General features: G+C 31.9%; 2 protein-coding genes across 2 annotated transcripts; both read right to left on the bottom strand.

Moving 5' to 3' along the window:
• Nucleotides 1-1,045: 1,045 nt before the first annotated feature.
• Nucleotides 1,046-2,570, bottom strand: LOC132177149 (protein SIEVE ELEMENT OCCLUSION B-like). Its single transcript, XM_059589385.1, has 3 exons — nt 2,403-2,570; nt 2,072-2,170; nt 1,046-1,600 (listed from the first exon to the last, which is right to left on the bottom strand). Exons 1-3 carry the CDS (start codon nt 2,568-2,570, stop codon nt 1,163-1,165), a joined length of 705 nt encoding a protein of 234 aa, XP_059445368.1. The 3' UTR covers nt 1,046-1,162.
• Nucleotides 2,571-6,104: 3,534 nt separating this feature from the next.
• LOC132177146 (protein SIEVE ELEMENT OCCLUSION B-like) lies at nt 6,105-8,615 on the bottom strand. Its single transcript, XM_059589377.1, has 3 exons — nt 8,502-8,615; nt 7,440-7,874; nt 6,105-6,476 (listed from the first exon to the last, which is right to left on the bottom strand). The coding sequence occupies exons 1-3, from the start codon at nt 8,613-8,615 to the stop codon at nt 6,105-6,107; spliced, it is 921 nt and encodes a 306-aa protein (XP_059445360.1).
• Between the last annotated feature and the right edge of the window lie 9,905 nt (nt 8,616-18,520).

Raw genomic sequence — 18,520 nt, 5'->3', positions numbered from 1 at the left:
AAGAATATTGAATGGAATAACCTTCGAATAACCATTCTCATTGTCCATGAGGGAATAACTATTCTCTTCTCAATTTAAGGAATAGTTATTAATCCTTCATTGGCAAGGGCTATTCCAAGTGTATGAGCCTTATCATATATTCTGACACTAAGACTATTCTATTCAAACTTCTTCAATCCTTAATAAAAGCTATTTCTCTATTCTAATAGAATAGACATTCCGCGTTTGGTACGTACCCATAGTCTTACCATATATAAACTGCGATTGTATGTGGTGCAAAAGTGAGAAATAAAATTCTAAAAAAAGTTTGTGTGTTTTGCAGAGCTAACCATTTCCTTGGTGGACCCATCAAAAAGAGATTGCTTATCATCCTTGGCAAAAATCAACCCCTTGAAAACCTCCACGATTTTGTCGGGTGTATGTAAAAGTTCCTTCAGTTTCCTTTCTGCCTTCTTTTCCTCTGCAGTGAACAAGGAACTTTGGTCAGCATTGTTGCCCATTTTTAAGCCATTATATTGCATATATGTGCAATAGATCTAATGACGCATGCTTCCTTATGATTGAAATCAGCCTTGTGGCTAGCTAACCTATACGAAATTGTTCGTATGCAATCCTCTAGTTCTGAGTGCCAGTCACTGATTTCCTCAGCCAAGAGATAAAGATCCTGTGTCTTGTCCTTGAAATCATGCAACCATGGTCATTTGTAATAGATTAAAAGAACAATATTACCTATCAAATATTTTATTTTGACACCCCAGCGTATAATACCTATGAATTGGCCAATAAGCAATTGCATTGCAACAAGTCTTATAATTGTGACATGGCAGAGATTTCTGCACGAAGGATTTGAGAATATATACATAGTACATGTCAAGGACTACAAGAACTTACTTTTCGTTAGCGAGACAACACATCCAATACTTTAGGTTTGAGAGGATGCCGCTGATTTTCTCAGCAAAGGGCTTGTCCCTAAAATCATGCAACCATGGTCTTTTGCAATATAGCTAGATTAAAAGGATAATATTATCTATCAAATTTTGACACCCTGGTGTATAGTACCTATGAATTGGCCAATAAGCAATTGCATTACAACAAGTCTCATAAATGTGGTATGGCAAGGATTTCTACGCAAAGAATTTGAGCATACATAGTACACAAGAACTTACTCATCACTGGTGAGACAACACATCTGAGTTGTGCAAGCTACAACAGAAATGATAATCCCGTAGACACAAAACGAGATACGGCCCAGGATATATGAGCATGGCTTATCCTCTATGTAGTTGTTAGTAGATAGCTTCTTCAACTCAAAGACGGACTCCGAGAAGTCCAACACATCATTGATCATTGTGTTAAGTTCACTAATTGTTTCCTTACATTTTGGGAGATCTAGATGCTTTAAGGTCGCAGGTACATGTTTTGGGATCTCCACTTGGCGCGATGAGTGAAGCTGGGCAGGAACCGAGAAATACTTGTAATTCAAAGCAAAAGCTGCAAGTGCCAGCACCGCCTTAGCTTCCCAGGAATAGCTCGAGAGTTTGTTAAGTATTAAAATAGTTCTTTTGTGTGCAGTTTCCGCACATAGAGCCTTGCATGCCATCTGAGATTACACATTTGTTACACATTCATCTCAATTGTAATTCTTGTCACAAACATTGAAAAAAAAAAAAAAAAAAAAAAAAAAACCCTCTACTTTATACTCCTGAACTGTCTCGCAGATAATTCCTAAATTTCAAAAACTCTCAACTTAATCTCTGAAATTTCAATTTCAATCAATTTATCCAATTCGTCAAATTTTAAACGTAAAAAGTGATAAAATAACGTTTATATCCTAATTTTTTTTTTTATATAAAATTTCAATTTACCCTTAATTTCAAACTAAAAAAAAAAAAAAAAAAAAAAATCAAAAGATAATTTAGCCTTTTAGATATTTCCGTTACCCTTCCGTTAAAAGTTAACCCTAAAACTAACAAAGTAAATTGATTGAAATTGAAAATTTAGTGGGGGTAAATGTATGGGTATAAAGTGAATTTAAAAATAAAATAAAAAATGAGCTATTCTTTGTAACTACCTCAGAGGAAAGTTGCCGGAGTCCAAGTCTGCATAATAGTGGATCGAAGCTGTCTTTGGACACATTTAGCTCCAGGTTCTCCGGGTGTTCCTGGCCGCCCTATATATAGTAAGTCATAAGTAATTATCAGTGAAAGAAACCTCAAAAATGAACTTGATCCCATCAGTAACTAAAAAACAAAACTTTATCCCATGTATTTGTTCTGATCTCCTGGAATAAACGTGTTAAATCTTAGTACTCGACTATTATATTTATATCCCCCTTTCGGACTAGAAGAAAAAAGAGAATCTTATATGAAGAATATGAATTATGATGGTAGAAACATATATACCAGTAAGGCATTGTCAACAGTATGTATAATGTGCTTAAGATCGTTTTTGATGTCAACGAAAAGAGAGTCGGCGTCAATGTTTTCGTCAGCAGGAACATGGCCATGGGTTGCAGAAATTTGAGAAATTAGACGCATGTGACTATCGTAGCAAAAGGGCCTGTCCCACATGGTTAACGGTGGTGAATGAGACAACTAGTCTGATTTGAGAAGAGAAAAAGCAAATAAAAAATGGAAGCTTGCAGAGTTGCAGAAGGGTTTCAAAAGCAAAAGAGATCCGTTGAAGAAATGATTTGGGAAAGTAATGCTATTGGGGCTACGCGTTTTCCATCCGACTGTTGGAGGCTGTTTGGCAACTGCACTGTTCATGTATGGGATGGAGCGCTGCCATCGCAGAAATGACCGGCTGCAGGGGAAAAGTGAATGCAAGTTTGAAAAAATGGTGTTAATGAAATTCCTATTTTATCCTTACGTTTTCCCATATGGGTTGTATTATGGTAATTTTGAACCGTAGGCTTTTTTGTCATTCTACCGCCTGATGGCTTGTCGAAGACTGAAATTCTTGGAGCCTGTGCTGTGTTAATTCAGAACAAGACTGCTCTGTGCACCGATGGCAAACAGTGCCGTGAAGCGTTGGATTTGGCAACAACGCCTTGGATCATAAAAGTCTTGGCTTATTAACACGTGAGGTGAGGCTCATGTGGAAGATGGAAAACTAAATTGCGCTCAGCTGGTTGGAAGTGGACGGGCCTAATAGCGTGGGTCATTCAGTTAGTCACTCGGTTCAAAAAGTGTCATTCATTCGGAGCCATTTAGTTTCTTGTAAAATGACGATGGCCCAACCATATTTCCTTAATTCATTTCTATCTATACATTCATTCTCACGCCAGGATAAGTACAAATTAGAAACCTAATAAATTCACTTCTTGATTTTTTTTTTTAACAAGTCCGCATAAGAGGGGGAGAAAAATTCGAACTAATGACCTCCGCTTCATGAGGCATAGTCTCAACTGATTAAAGTACCTCTTGGAGGCAAATTCACTTCTTAATGTGGAGGGTATAAAATTTAAAAAATATGACCATTATGATAGATAAATATATTCTAATACCAAATATTCTCAATTTAAGGACTAATACATAAGTTTTACACACATTCAATGAGTCTTGAACATATGATCTCATCCTTCCAAGGAGGAGGAGGAGGGAGTGTCATTTCAAGATAGAGTTACTAGTATGGGCATGTAAAATGTAAGTGTAAGACAATTTTTCTAAATAATGAACAATATTTACATCATATGACATGGTACATGTGTACATGTAGAAGAATGACTATGGGATACCATTATATGGGTAGAACCCCAAGGTTAAAGAGATTTACGTTTATGTTTGGCCTTAGATCCAATGCTTGTTTGTGACGCCGAACCATGTACTGATGCAGTCACTATGACGACTTTGATTGCAACAATGGCTACTTGAGGTTAGATTCAGTTGAATTGCTAGTGGAAGACGGTATGCGACAGTATATATTTGGGGCACCAGTATTGTATTACAAGTCTCTCTGGACAATATCAACTCTATTGAGAATGAGTTAAGGGCTCAAATAGACCATTAAGAATAACATTTTGACCATTAACTTATATATGTATCGATAAATTTCCATGCATCAACATACAAATGACTTATTATTGAGATTATGTCAGTCTTCTTTATAAAATAAACCACATTTTCTCTAATTGGTATAATAGTGGAGATAACATTAATCTTTTTATAAAATGTATATTTCAAACAACTACTTGAGGCTCTTTGTGTAGACAATTTTATAACAATTCGACTTACAAAGTCGTGGACTTACCCGGTTATTTCTTTCTACTGTGAAACACTTCGATGCATGTTGTGTAGATTAGCACGCGTCCAGTAATAGATGGGAGTATTCCGCTAAGCTGAAGCTGCTAAGTGAAGGAAGTACTCTTAGTTAAGTTTGATAGCATGGTTATGTTTGTTGGTTTGACCTTATTGTGACCGTTGGTTGCTAGCTTATTTTGTAAGCAAACATTCCCTTCAATAAATCCCACCCAAGGGCAATTGAGAATATATCTTTCCTTCTACACCTCTTCCTATTGCTAAAATTTTTTTGAAATTATCTCACAAGAAAAAATGGGTGTCTTTATTAGCTTTCGCTCTTGGAAGTGCATCATTAATGAAGGTAGACGCAATCTAATTATGGGAGGTTGTGTGTCAAGGGATCCAATCACATCGAGTTAAATACAACGGGAGCCATAAATAAACCTTTAAGGACAACACTCTTGTCTGATTATATACCATTATGAAATCTTTTTATATTTTATTTTCATATCTTGTATTTTAGTTATTCTATTGTTAATTTTCAAATTAGTATTATTTTATTTCAACAAGAGTTTTTGCATCTTACAAATAATTTCCCAACAAGTGGGGCTAATTATAAGGGAATCCACACCTCACATGCTAACCTACTGTTTCATGTGAAGCGTACGTCCATCCAATATTTCTAATGCAAGTGATTTTATGCTTCTCATTAAAAAAGTGTGGGCTTTTTATCATTGAAAAAGTGATGTCAATTTATAATGGAATAAGAAAGAAAACCAGTACAAAGTTGTATGATTCCCAATTATAGAGCAGTGGACCGATGACTTGTAAAAGAAGTTTGAGATTTTGTGGTCGAAGATGCCATGGTAGATAGTGAAATACTCTTGACCAATAGCATGTTTCATGTTAATTAAGGAGTGGAACTTTGAGAATAAGCCTATTATCGTAGCGATGAACCCACAAGGGAATATGAAAAAAGAAAATGCACTTGAAATGAATATACATACATATCTTTTGCAGGGACACATATACACATATGCACATGTTAATGCATGCAGTTTTAAGCCAAATTCAAAATGCACCTTCAAATAAAATGTAATTTTTGATATATATATATATATTGTGCAATCAAATTGAAGAGTACACTTTCCTATGTGAGAGCATCTCCAGCGGTCCTTATAAATTGGTGTTTTCAACTAAATTTAACTATTATACCCTATTTTCTTATTTCAAGACTGACTCATTTATAAAGATGCCTATTCGAAGCGAGCTATAAAATGTGTGCTCAAACTCAACTTGTTGGAAACTTAGGAGAGCTCGAGTGGTAATTCGCTGACTAAGCTTGAGTGGAAAGAACAACATAATAATAACCATAGTAACAAAATCTTCTTAACCATGATTTATTTGTTAAACATAAAAAGAAGAAGTAACCAACCAGAAAAAGAGAAAGCATAGTAACAAAATCTTCGGAAACTTTGAATTTCGAATTTAACCATGATTTATTAGTTAAACAGACTAGCTAGCTACGCCAAATTTCACCAGCCATCTAGAATATATATACAGAATTCGTATAATTAATAATAACTACATGCAATTAGTTCATACTTCTGAATCAAAAACATATTTTGATACAATTATGAAGAGAGCAATTCATAGAATAATAATAAAATAAAAATTGACTATGATTTAACACGTGATTTTTTCGACTTAATTTAAATGGGAGTTTAAGTATTATCAGTCTAACCTAAAATGCTAGGAATTTATTCATGCATGAAAAAGATGCCCACCAATTGCAACAACAAAAAAGATAACGTTGGCTTCAGATTACTGTATACACCACCTGGATACAAGACAATCATACATTCATTGACGTTGATGTTGATGGCAGGGGACCAGTTTGAAGCAAGTCTCTATGCCTCTCCTTCGCACATTCCCCTTCCACTGTTCAAATCTCTCCAAGAAGGCCACAATTGTCGCCCCATCTTTATTGATTACCTCATTAAAACCATTCATGAACATGGCCCATCTACGCTCCTTCTTGAAGGGACGCAATAACTCTTGAATATCCTCGTCAATACGCCTCTGTTTGGTGTCTTTTCCAACAAAATGCAATTTTATGAAAATGTGTTCAGCTTCAGCTATCAATGGATCCTCAGCCACAACATTAAATTTTTTGCAAAATTGTTGGATCCATTTTGTGTCGTTGCCTCCACAGTAGAAAGTGCAAACGTCATTCTGATTGCACAAGATATATATGTCTAACATCAAATTTTATTTGAGGCCATGCATGAATATATGCATGTGTGTATATATGTGATGCAGCATGATTTAGTGGGCTGCAGCGAAGAACATCAATAAGCAGCAGATAAATAATTCTAGATCTTGAGTCTATCAATGATCTGAGAATTCTTCTAAAAACAATATATACTCTCTAAAGTTTATAGGAAAAGAAGAATAAACACAACTCTGAGTATTCTCATTAATCAAAATCAATAATAAAACAACAACTGATTTTCTATGGAGGCTATAAGCATATATTTATAGCCCAAAACCCTAAACCTAATAAAATATGACATAAATACCCAAAAAAACTCTAAACCTAATAAAATAACGAAATAAAGACTCTCAAAACCCTAACCCTAATAAAGTAATAACATAAAGTGGGTTTAAGATAATAAAAAACGCAGAAAATTAACATAATGCCCCGCGTGCGCTCGATCGCAGCACACGGGTGCTCGATCGTTGTTTCAGAGAGCAGGTGCGCTCGATAGTGTGATCGATCGCAGTCACAGGGCGTAACGAGCGCAGGTGCGCTCGAGCACACTACTAGAAACCATTATCCGAGCTGCATCAATATGTATATGCAAAGGATATGTACATGTATTGATTTAGAGTAGTGAAGAAGACATTGGCTTCGTTTGATAAACGATTTTGTTTTGGTTTTGGTTCGATACTGTAGCAGGAAGTGATTGAAGTGAAAAAAAGTAAGAATATATTTTTTTTTTTAAAGTGAAAAAGTAAGAATGTTTGGTATGGAAAAAAAAAAAATTTTGTTTTGTAGTGATTTTTTTATTTGAATAATAATAAAAAATGATTAATATGATATAAAAAGTAAGAAAATATTAAAAAAATAAAAAAGTGTGATGAATAGTGTAGAGCAAAAAACAGGCAAAATCGTTTATCAAATGATGCCATTACTTCATGAGGTCCACGTGCATTGCTGAAAGCCGTCTCCGGAATATACCAACCTCTACCTCTACTTGCAACTAGTGCATCCATTCCGACTTCCCGAATCAAGTCGAGTGCATCTTTGTTTTTGACATCCCCTTGCGAGTTCAGCTCCACGACAATAGGCTCATTATCAAAGTGCCACTCCTCCTTAATGAACTTGATTCCTGCTACTGGTGAAAAGTATTGCATTATGTACCATGGCATATCAGACCGCAACATCTCAAATTGCATTCGCAGGTAATTGGTCCACTGCTCCACAATTGGGATCCATACAATTTTGAACTTGTCCTTCTTCCTTATTCCAATATAAATTGGAATCAAAGTCGAGATGTCATCACTGGAGATGTTCAAGCTTGAAATGAACAATAGAATATTCTTCTCTTTCAGCATGTCAACGCTAACCTGTTTGTGCACATAATTCAGAGGTGGTACTATAATATTCAATTTTGCTGCAAGTGTAAATTAATGATGCAGTTGTGACTGTAGTCTAGTACATTGACGAATTACCTACGAAAAAAATTGAAAATAAAAGGTATTATTATGCAGGGCCAGCATGATAGCCAATCATTCCAGCCGGTCCAAAATCCTTTGAACATGTGTTGGAAAGTTTGGCCACAAGTCTATAGTGTTTAACTATTTTTCGTTGGCCCAATAATATTTTGAATTTGGCCACGGTCTTGATTGTTATGACCCAAAAGTGATATTGCTTGACATTTCATGCTTAATATTATTAATTTGCATAATTCTTGTAACACAGGTTACGTTTGGTATGCGGAATGACTATTTCATTAGGAAAATACATAACTTTTATTGGAAATAGTTACACGTATTAGAGCCTTATCATATGCTTTGACACTAAAGCTATTCTATTCAACCTTCTTCCATTTTTAATAAAAGCTATTTCTTTTTTCTAATGGAATAGGCATTCTGCGCTTGGTACGTACCCATAGTGAACTTCAATTATTTATTTGGTGCAAAAGTGAGAAAAAAGAAATTCTAAAAAAAGTTTGTTTGTTTTGCAGAGCTAACCATTTCCTTGGTGGAACCATCAAAAAGAGACTGCTTATCATCCTTGGAAAAAATCAACCCCTTGAAAAAGTCCACGATTTCGTCTGGTGTTTGTAAAAGTTCATTCAATTTCATTTATGCCTTCTTTTTCTCTGCAGTGAACAAGTAACTTTGGTCAGTATTGTTGCCCATTTTTAAGCCATTATATTGCATGTGCAATAGATCTAATATAATGGAGCATGCTTCCTTATGATTCAAATCGGCCTTGTGGCTAACGTACCCAGTGGCGGAACTAGACAATTTATACTATGGGTGCCGCTAAAATTTTTTTGGCATACTAAAAATTTTTTACACCCTAAAAATTTGATAATTCACACAATATATGCATTACAACAAAATATCTATAAAAGTTCGTGCTCAAATTGATATATTAGAAATGTAACATGTCGGCACTATACGAAAAAAAAAACTTTCATTCCCAATATGAAAAAAAATTTCATGTCGGCACTATGTGAAAAATTTTTTCATATGTCGGCACTATATGAAAATATTTTGAAATTATTTTATGCTTCCATTGAGATCTTGAAATTGATGAGCTCTTATTGAGATCTCGAAATGGCACAAAAGAAATACGGTGTGTAGATGCCACCCGGACAAACTAGCCACTAGTATTAGGCCCCACAATTTTTTTTTTCTTTTTTTCTTTTTTTTTTATTTGAAAAAATATATATTTTTTCTTTTTTTTTTAAGAAAAGAAATAAAAAATTTAATTAGGTGGCCACGTCAACACTGATGACGTGGCCACTTATACCCGGTGTCGAATTTTAATTGGTCTACGTGTCAATGACGTGGACTTCCGTTAAGTTAACTAACGGTCAATGGATGGAAGGACCAATTTGGTCTTTATCAAAACCACATGTACCTCCTATGATACAAATCAAAACCTAGGGGAAAAAAATTAAAGTGTCCAAACCCTAAAGGGTTTTTAGTATTTAACCATTATTTTTATTTAAGATGTTCTCATTACAAAAATAAAATAATATTATAAAAAAATTGTAAAAATAAAGTTATACGATCGAGTTGGTAGAACGTTTTCTTGCTTATCACGTGTTGGTTCAATAACGGTAACCAAAACCCAAAGTACGTACCTATAAGAGATTGTTCCCATCGTATCAAATTCTTTCGGTCTGAGAGCTCGGAAGCCAAGAGCGAAAGATCATGTGTCTTGTCCCTGAAATCATGCAACCATGGTCATTTGTAATAGATTAAAAGGACAATATTATCTATTAAATATCTAATATAATATAATATAATATATAATATGAGAGTTTTAGACAGGAGAGTCTAAGAGTTTAACACGTGGCACTCTATTTATCTGACAAATCATTATATTAAATGCGTTTGAATTTTTTAAAGTTTTAAGTAGAATAGGCTAATATTATGACATGTGTCATTCCATTTAAAATCAAAACACACGTGTTGTTTTTTTCAAACTACCCTCTTTCTCAATCTCAACAGCCATCAAACATTATTTATCCCCACGGTTATCTAATATCTAATATAATCTAATATCAAATCTCTAATATCATATATAATCTAATCTTCTATATATAATCGGGTAGTTTTTAGTAGAAGGGCATAAAATTGCGGCATGTGGCGTTTTAAAATGCTACCAAGTGTCATTTTAAGTTAAAAACAATCAAAAGTTGTCATGTTTCACACTTTCACTCAAACACTGTTTCCCCTTCCATTAAACTTGATAAACTAACCGTCTTTACATTTTAAAACATCACATACGACAACAAAGAAAAGAAAATCATCTTCGTCAACAAGGTTCTCTTCTCTTTCTTTTTCTTTTTGTGCTTCTTGAGAAAAAAAAAAATGTTCGTTTAATTTGCACAATTTTTTTTCTCTCCAAACGTTTTTCAGTTTGTTTCTAGATCGTTCTCCTGTTCAAAATATTTCAAAAATCAGATTTAATTACGTTTGTACAATTTTTGTCATCTCCAAATGGTTTTCTCCTCCTCTTCAAAATATTTCAAAAATCAGATTTAATTACGTTAGTACATTTTTTGTTCTCTACAAGTGTTTTTCAGTTTGTTTTTATTTCAAAATTTTGTTTCACTTTCACTCAAACATGGTTTCCCCTTCCATTGAAGGTGATAAACTAACCGTCTTTACAGTTTAAAACATCACAGACTACAACAAATGAACAGAAAATTATCTTCGTCAACAAGGTTTTCTTATCTTTCTTTTTCATTTTGTGCTTCTTGAGAAAAAAAAAAAAAAAAAAGTTCCATTTAATTTGTACAATTTTTTTCTCTCCAAACTTTTTTCATTTTGTTTCTAGATCGTCTTCCTATTCAAAATATTTCAAAAATCAAATTTAATTAGGTTTGTACAATTTTTGTTCTCTCCAAATGCTTTTCTTCTCCTGCTCAAAATTTTTCTAAAATTAGATTTAATTACGTTTGTAAAATTTTTGTTCTCTCCAAATGCTTTTTAGCTTGTTTTGATTTCAATATTTTGTTTCTAGATCGTCCTCCTGTCCAAACTATTTCAAATTTTAGATTTGATTATGTTTGTACAATTTTTTTACACTTCAAACCTTTTTAAGTTTGTTTTGATTTCAATATTTTTTCAAATTTTTTTTTTAAAAAAATGTATAAACACATACTAACAAGAAATCATATTTGCAATTGCAACTCATTTAACTACAAATATTTACACAAACTGTTCAAAAACAATGTCACTGAAACTATAGTAATATTTGTCTTGATTTTTTTTTTCTTCAAATTATCCTAATTTATCAAGTTTGTAAATATAGAATACATGTGATTGCTTTTTATTTTTTTTGGAAATAATTTACAATATGCCTAGAGGTATAGCCATTATTTTTTTCTTGAATTTTTATTTAATAACTTTATTTTGTTTTGTAGCATTAATTGCTTAATGTTGTTAGTGTACGTTTTTCTCTATAGATTTCCTTGCTATATAAATATTACAATTAATAAAATGAATTGTTATATAATTATATTATTTAGTTGAAATATGATTCAAAACAATGTCACTGAAACTATTGTTATATTTATCTTAACTTTTTTACAAAATATATATATAATGTTTGTAATTAAATGCAAGTGATTTCTTCTGTTCTTTTTTTTTTTCATTATTCTTCTTAATTTTTATTTAGGTTCTTTACTTTTTTTTTCTAGCATTAATTTCTAACAATACATTTTGTTTGTATTGCACTCTTTAGGTAAAATAATTAACATGGCAGATCTATAATTGATATGCTTTAAGGTTGTTTTAAATGCATTCCTATTTTTCATTTTTGGTTAAATTGAAATTAAGATTGATGCCAATTTTTCACTTTTAAGTACAAAAACATAGCATTATGATATAATAACTTAAATTGTTCTTATCCAATTTGTAGATTATCTATTATGTTTGACACATATATGCTTTTGTGTGAATATATAATTTGTAAACACCCGCGCATGTCGCAGGTTATAGAGTTTTCTATTGGTGTTTTTGATAAGAGATATGACGATTTTTTAGTTTACGATATTGTACATTGATAGTTTTTTTCCTATGTTTAATGCACATTGTTTAGGTGCTTAATTAATTGTTATCATTGGCTTTAAAGGTTTTATTGGAGCAAAAAAAAAGTATATAGCGAAGACAACTTTTTTCTATTATATTAGTATTTTTCATTTTCTGTTTGACTTTATATTTTGTGTTCCTGTTCTTATCTTTTCGATTTGTCTTTATCTTCTATTCTAATTTATATATTTTGTTTAATTCTAATTGCTTAATTTTCCCTTTTTGTAAATTTTATAATGAATTAAGGGAAATAATGTTAAGAGAGTTTTCTATCGTTGTTTTTGATACGAGGTATGACGATTTTTTAGTTTACACTGCTGTTCATTATATATATAAATATTGTTTGATCAAGGACATTTCGTAGGAAAAAAATAAAGCATAGAATAAAGAATTAATCGACGACATTGGCTTTTAGAGTTTTTATAATAGATTATGATTTTTACCTTCAAAATTTTTATGAGGTTATATCAAATTAATTTTTGGGTAGCCTAATAGTTAATATAAGAAATATGATGTGTGTGATAATGTGTTATTTTGATAATCAGGAATATTTACAAGACTCATTTAGGTACTTATAAGATTGTTACAATTAGGCTTTTATGGTGGGTTTGAGGAATGCTAAGCTTACAAACACATTTTACAAAAAATACTTTTACAAACTGATGTGGTACAAAAAAAACTAAAAATATATAAAAATAAAAATAAAATGTTTTTTTGAATGATTATATAGTCAAAAAAAATATTTATAGTTCCTTTCGTTTTATACTACATCTATAAGTACAACTATTTAATATGTTTCAATTTATAAGGATTACACTTTATAAAATTCTAAATTTAATGATAACCATGATTTAATGAATTTTTTTTTATTTTGGATAGCCAATTAGTTAATTCAAAGAGGAGAAGGAAATTAGTTAGTATAATTTTTCAAACTTCTCTATTTGAAAGTATTTTAAATAAAGTTATTTTTGATAATGCAATTATGCAAGGATAAGGCCTAAGGGCATGGAAAAATGACTTGAGCATTTGTGTTGTTGTAAAATGTAAATGATCTCTCAATGATTTTCTTTTTCTTTTAAAGCTTTATAGAAGGTTTTTTTTTTTTTTTTTTTTTTTTACTTCTGTCATTTATACGTCCATTAATTGTTATTATTATTATTATTATTATTATTATTTTCTGTCCTTTCATTTTTAAAAACGTACAACCCGTGCATTGCACGGGGCACAAGCTCGTATAATATATAATAAAGAGTTTTAGACAGGAGAGTCTAAGAGTTTGACACGTGGCATTCTATTTATCTGACAAATCATTATATTAAATGAAACTATGTGTTTAAATACTTTTAAGTTTTAAATAGAATAGGCTAATATCATGACTTGTGTCATTCTATTTAAAATGAAAACACGTGTTTTTTTTTCAAACTACCCACTTTCTCAATCTCAACTGCCATATCCAATCTAACCTAATCTAATATATATATCTAATCTAATCTAATCATCTAATCATCATCATATATATGAAAGCGGAGTTATGACTTAGAGAGGCTAATATTGCGACATGTGACGTCTTTTTATGAAGACAATTGTCCATGTTTAAGTGTAAAACAAACGTTTAGTTTTTTTTTTTTTTTTTTAACAAAAACAAAGCTTTGGTGAAGCGTTGTACCTTCAGTTATTTTGAAAAAATAACTTATCCAATAAATAGTAAATCAAACCTCTTTTAAAACCACGTATCTAAATCAAACCTCTTTTTCATACCTCTCTCCTCACTTTGCTTCTCCTAAACGTCTATGGCATGCGGTTATTCCAATATAGAGCATCTCAAGGGGACAACTATGGAGAAGAAGATGGCTTCGGGATGTTCTACATGATGCAGGGGGACCTCCATGCCTGAATTCCCACAACCAACAACTAATACAAGCTCCCCACTATAACTCTCGCCGGATTTGTAGTCACAAGCATGCATGACGTCGCCACCAAACTCTTCGAAGCCTTCAAACTTCGGCACCACTTTCTTTACATTCTCACCGTTGGCTGGCCACCACGAGCCACCGGCAAATGTACTCAACTTGATTGCCTTGGTTGTTTGAACTGCTTTCTCTATTGGTTTGGATCCTCCACAAGCCAAAAGTTTTGGCATACTTAGTAGACTGTACTGTTTCATTGAAGTGTTTCGTATAGGATTCAAGGTAGTCGACAAACTAATATTTTGTGGGATATTTCGAAAACTCCTCCGGGAATGGAAAGTTGGGTTGTTGGCAAAATTGTTTGGGGAGATGAAGCTAGCTTGAGGCGATTGTACGTTTGGTTTTGCCACAGAGAGGCAAAGCAAAAGCAATCAAAAATTAAGAGAGAAAGAAAAAGGAGAACCATCACGGTTTGACTCTCATCCAATCGAGTTTTGAAGGTTCCCAATTTTTTCACTTAAATAAATTTGGATTTTTATTTTTTAAAAATTCTTTGTGATGTATATTTCGGTAGTTGTTGGTGTCAATTTGATTAGGAAAATTACTCTTTTCAAATTCGTCAATTTTGAACTTGGTTTAAAACACCATGTTTTACACTTTCACTCCAACACCACTTCCCCTCATTTTCACGCATAAAAATTTGGATTTTTTATGTTCTTTTTTGGTGATGTACATTTCGGTAGTTGATGCCAATTTGATTAAGAAAATTACTCTTTTCAAATTCGTCAGTTTTGGATTTGGTTTAAAGCACCATGTTTCACACTTTTACTCAAATACCACTTCCCCTATTTTTCACGTATAGAAATTTGGATTTTTTTTTTTTTTTTTTGTGATGTATATTTCGGTAGTTGTTGGTGCAAATTTGATTAAGAAAATTACTCTTTTCAAATTCGTTTTGGACTTGGTTTAAAACACCATGCTTCACACTTTTACTCAAACACCACTTCCCCTCTTTTTCACGTATAGAAATTTGGATTTTTCTTCTTCTTTTTTGGTGATGTATATTTCAGTAATTGTTGGTGCCAATTTGACTAAGAAAATTACTCTTTTCAAATTCGTCAGTTTTTTACTTGGTTTAAAACACCATGTTTCACACTTTTACTCAAACACCACTTCCCCTCTTTTTCATGAATAGAAATTTAGATTTTTTTTTTTTTCTTTCTATTATATTCTTCATTTGTGATGTATATTTCGGTAGTTGTTGGTGCTAATTTGATTAAGAAAATTACTATTTTCAAATTCACTTTGAATTTGGTTTAAAACACCATGTTTCACACTTTCACTCAAACACCAGTACTACTTCCCCTCTTTTTCACATATAGAAATTTGGATTTTGTTTTAAGTTTGTTTGTTTTCTTTTTTTTCAAAGCGAGAAAGGAGGATTCGGATTTGGTTTAAAACACTATGTTTCACACTTTACTCAAACACCAAATTCCCTCTCATTAAACATAAGTTTTAAACTAAATGTCAGATTTACATTTCGAATGTAAGTTTTGCGTTGAACTCTCAAATATATCTGTCTCACCCTTAACTTCGACGAATTTTCAGTTTCTTTCCCTGATCAATAGAGATTCATGAAGATGTATTTTGTTTGTTAAATATAGGTTACTTTACATTTGCAGGCCGCCTTAAAAAAGAATGATAAATAAACCATTTGTTTCTTTATTTTTTGTTGTTTTGTGTTATTTTTTGTACTAACTTTTATATTATTTTTTTAACTTTTGTTCTAAAAGTAGTTTCATTTATTATTATATATTGAGATTTGAGAAGATGTTTTAAAAAAAAAATTATGTATTTGACAAGACTTTTTGTATACATGTGAATTTAATTGAAACCAAGAAAGTACACGAAAAAGAAATTAATTTATTTTCTATTATATTACTATTTTTCATTTTTCTGCAACAAATACAAAAAGACAATTAATTTATGTTATATTAATATTAATTTTGATTAAGTCCTGGAAATTGTATTTGCAGATCGTGTTGAAAGATAATGGTAAATAACGTAGTAGAGAACGATAAATAATCCATTTGTTATTTTTATTATATGTGGCTCTACACTCTGAATTCCATTTTTTGACCTTATTGGTTGATTAAATTTTTATATTATTTATTTGCTTTTTGTCTAAAATTAGTTTCTTTTATGTTATAATTAAATTGATCACTTATTTCACTAATTGGTTTATGTTTAAGATGACCAGGATAAGTATTAGAATATCATCTTTAAGAATCATGTGTATCTAGCCTACTGAATTTAGTTTCAATTTATCCACTACAACTGCTCTAACAACAGATCCAGAATATATATAAAATTCTAATCCATATTGCAACGCATTCCATGCATGTGAATGTAACTTTTTTTTTTTATTTATAATTTTTAGATTTTGTTCATCCATTTTAATGAAGATTTTGTTTATTTTATATTTATTAAAAAAAAATTGTTTATTTTGCTCTGTATTTATTTCGAATGTTCAAAATTATATGAGTTTTATTTGTATTGAAATATAATATGTCTATATTTTAATTCATTTGAATGTTTTATGGGATTTTTTTTTTTTTTTTTTTTGGCATTTTGTGTGACTTACTCGGATTTTCATGCATTTTTGGAATTTTTTTTTTCTTCTCTTCTTAAGAGCAAAAGAAGGAAAAAAAAATTTATTTGATTGTTGTACATAAAAGGAACATAAAATCTTTCAAAACACTAAATGTATAATGAAGCATTGAACCTGGCGTGAAATGATTTATTTGATTGCCTTAAATTTTGAATGAAATTATTTGTTTTTGTTTATTTTGCTCTGTATTTTTTTTTTTTTTTTTCTAAATGTCCAGAATTTATGAATTTTATTTATATTAAGATATAACTGGTATCACATCATGTGTTCTCGATCTCTTTCCCTAATCGATAGATATCAAGGATCGATTTTAATTCTTGTTAATTTGCAATTAGTTTATTTGATGAAATATGTGTTTTTCTTTAAAAAAAAATGTTTGGGTTATGAAATTTGCATTTGAAGGGGTGTGTTCAGAGAGAATGATAAATGATGTAGCAAAGAAGTAAATAGTCTATTTATTTTTATTTTATTTTTTGTGGTTATGTGCTTTTGACTCCATTTTTTTGTCTCTATTTTTTGTTTTAATTTTTATAATATTTTTTTACTGTAAACGTAGTTTTTTTTTTAACGTTATATATACGAACGATTGTCAAAAGAAAAAATATCTAATTGACATGACCACTTTCTATACCTATGAATTTCATTTGGATTGAGAAAAGTATATGGACAAAAACTTTATATGGTTGGAAGAAAAAAAGAAGAAAAAAACCTCTATTTGATTGGACTTCATCCTATACCTTATAAATTTCATTGCTTATGTTTTTGTTTATGCTTTTGAGTAAAGAAGAAAGATAAATGATATAATTCATTTATTTTTTAACCATGATTTAATGAAAGTTTTTTTATTTTGGGTAGCCAATTAATTAATTGAATGAGGAGAAGGAAATTAGTTAGTGTAATTTCTCAAACTTCTCTCTTTGAAAGTATTTTAAATAAACTTCTCTCTCAATGCTTTTTTTTTTTTTTTTTTTTTGTCATTTATATATCCACTAATTATTATTATTATTTTTTCTGTCTTATCATTTTTAAAAACAATCCATGCATTGCACGGGATACAAGCTCGTTTGTATAATACTTATGAATTTGCCAATAAGCAATTGCTTTGCAACAAGTCTTATAATTGTGACATGGCAGAGATGCAGAGATTTCTACACGAAGGATTTGAGAATGAGAGTGATCACTTCTAGATGGAGGTGGCACAAAGCCACCCGGCCCTTTGTGCCCACCACTCAACAAGTAACACCTTAGCACATTAGAATAAACCTAAGTTTAAAGAAAAAACACTACTACACCAGATTATATCAAATATGAAAAAAATAATAATAATTAAAAAACCAATTAAATTTTTTTAAAACAAAAATTGAAGGGTTGGCCCTGCCAGCCACCCCATCCCCACTTGGGTGGCCGGCCAGCCATCTCAGATGGGCAGAGGTGGCCGCGCGGCCACCCCCAGCCCATCTGGGGTGGCCGGCGAGCCACCACAGACCATGGAGTGTCCCCGCAGGCCACCCCCACCCCATCTGGGGTGGCCAGCAAGCCACCCCATGGCCTAGGGGTGGCCCGCGCCCTAGGCCAGGGGTGGCTTGCCGGCCACCCCAAATGGGCTGGCCGCCACCCTCAGCCCTCCTACGCATTCTTTAAAAATAAAAAAATAAAAAATAAAAAATAAAAAATGAAGAAACCTGATATAATAAGGTGTTTTGGGCTAATATTCCTAATATGCTCTATTCTGAGGCGTTAAATCCTCCTTGGTGGGCACAAAGGGGTTACTTTGTGCCACACCTGTATAGAAGTTATGCTTTTTGAGAATACATTGTACGTGTCAAGGACTACAACAACTTACTTTTCACTAGTGA

The sequence above is a fragment of the Corylus avellana genome, chromosome ca4 (assembly GCF_901000735.1).
Source record: "Corylus avellana chromosome ca4, CavTom2PMs-1.0".
In the NCBI taxonomy this organism is placed as follows: domain Eukaryota; kingdom Viridiplantae; phylum Streptophyta; class Magnoliopsida; order Fagales; family Betulaceae; genus Corylus; species Corylus avellana.
This window is presented reverse-complemented; position numbering and strand designations above follow the sequence as displayed.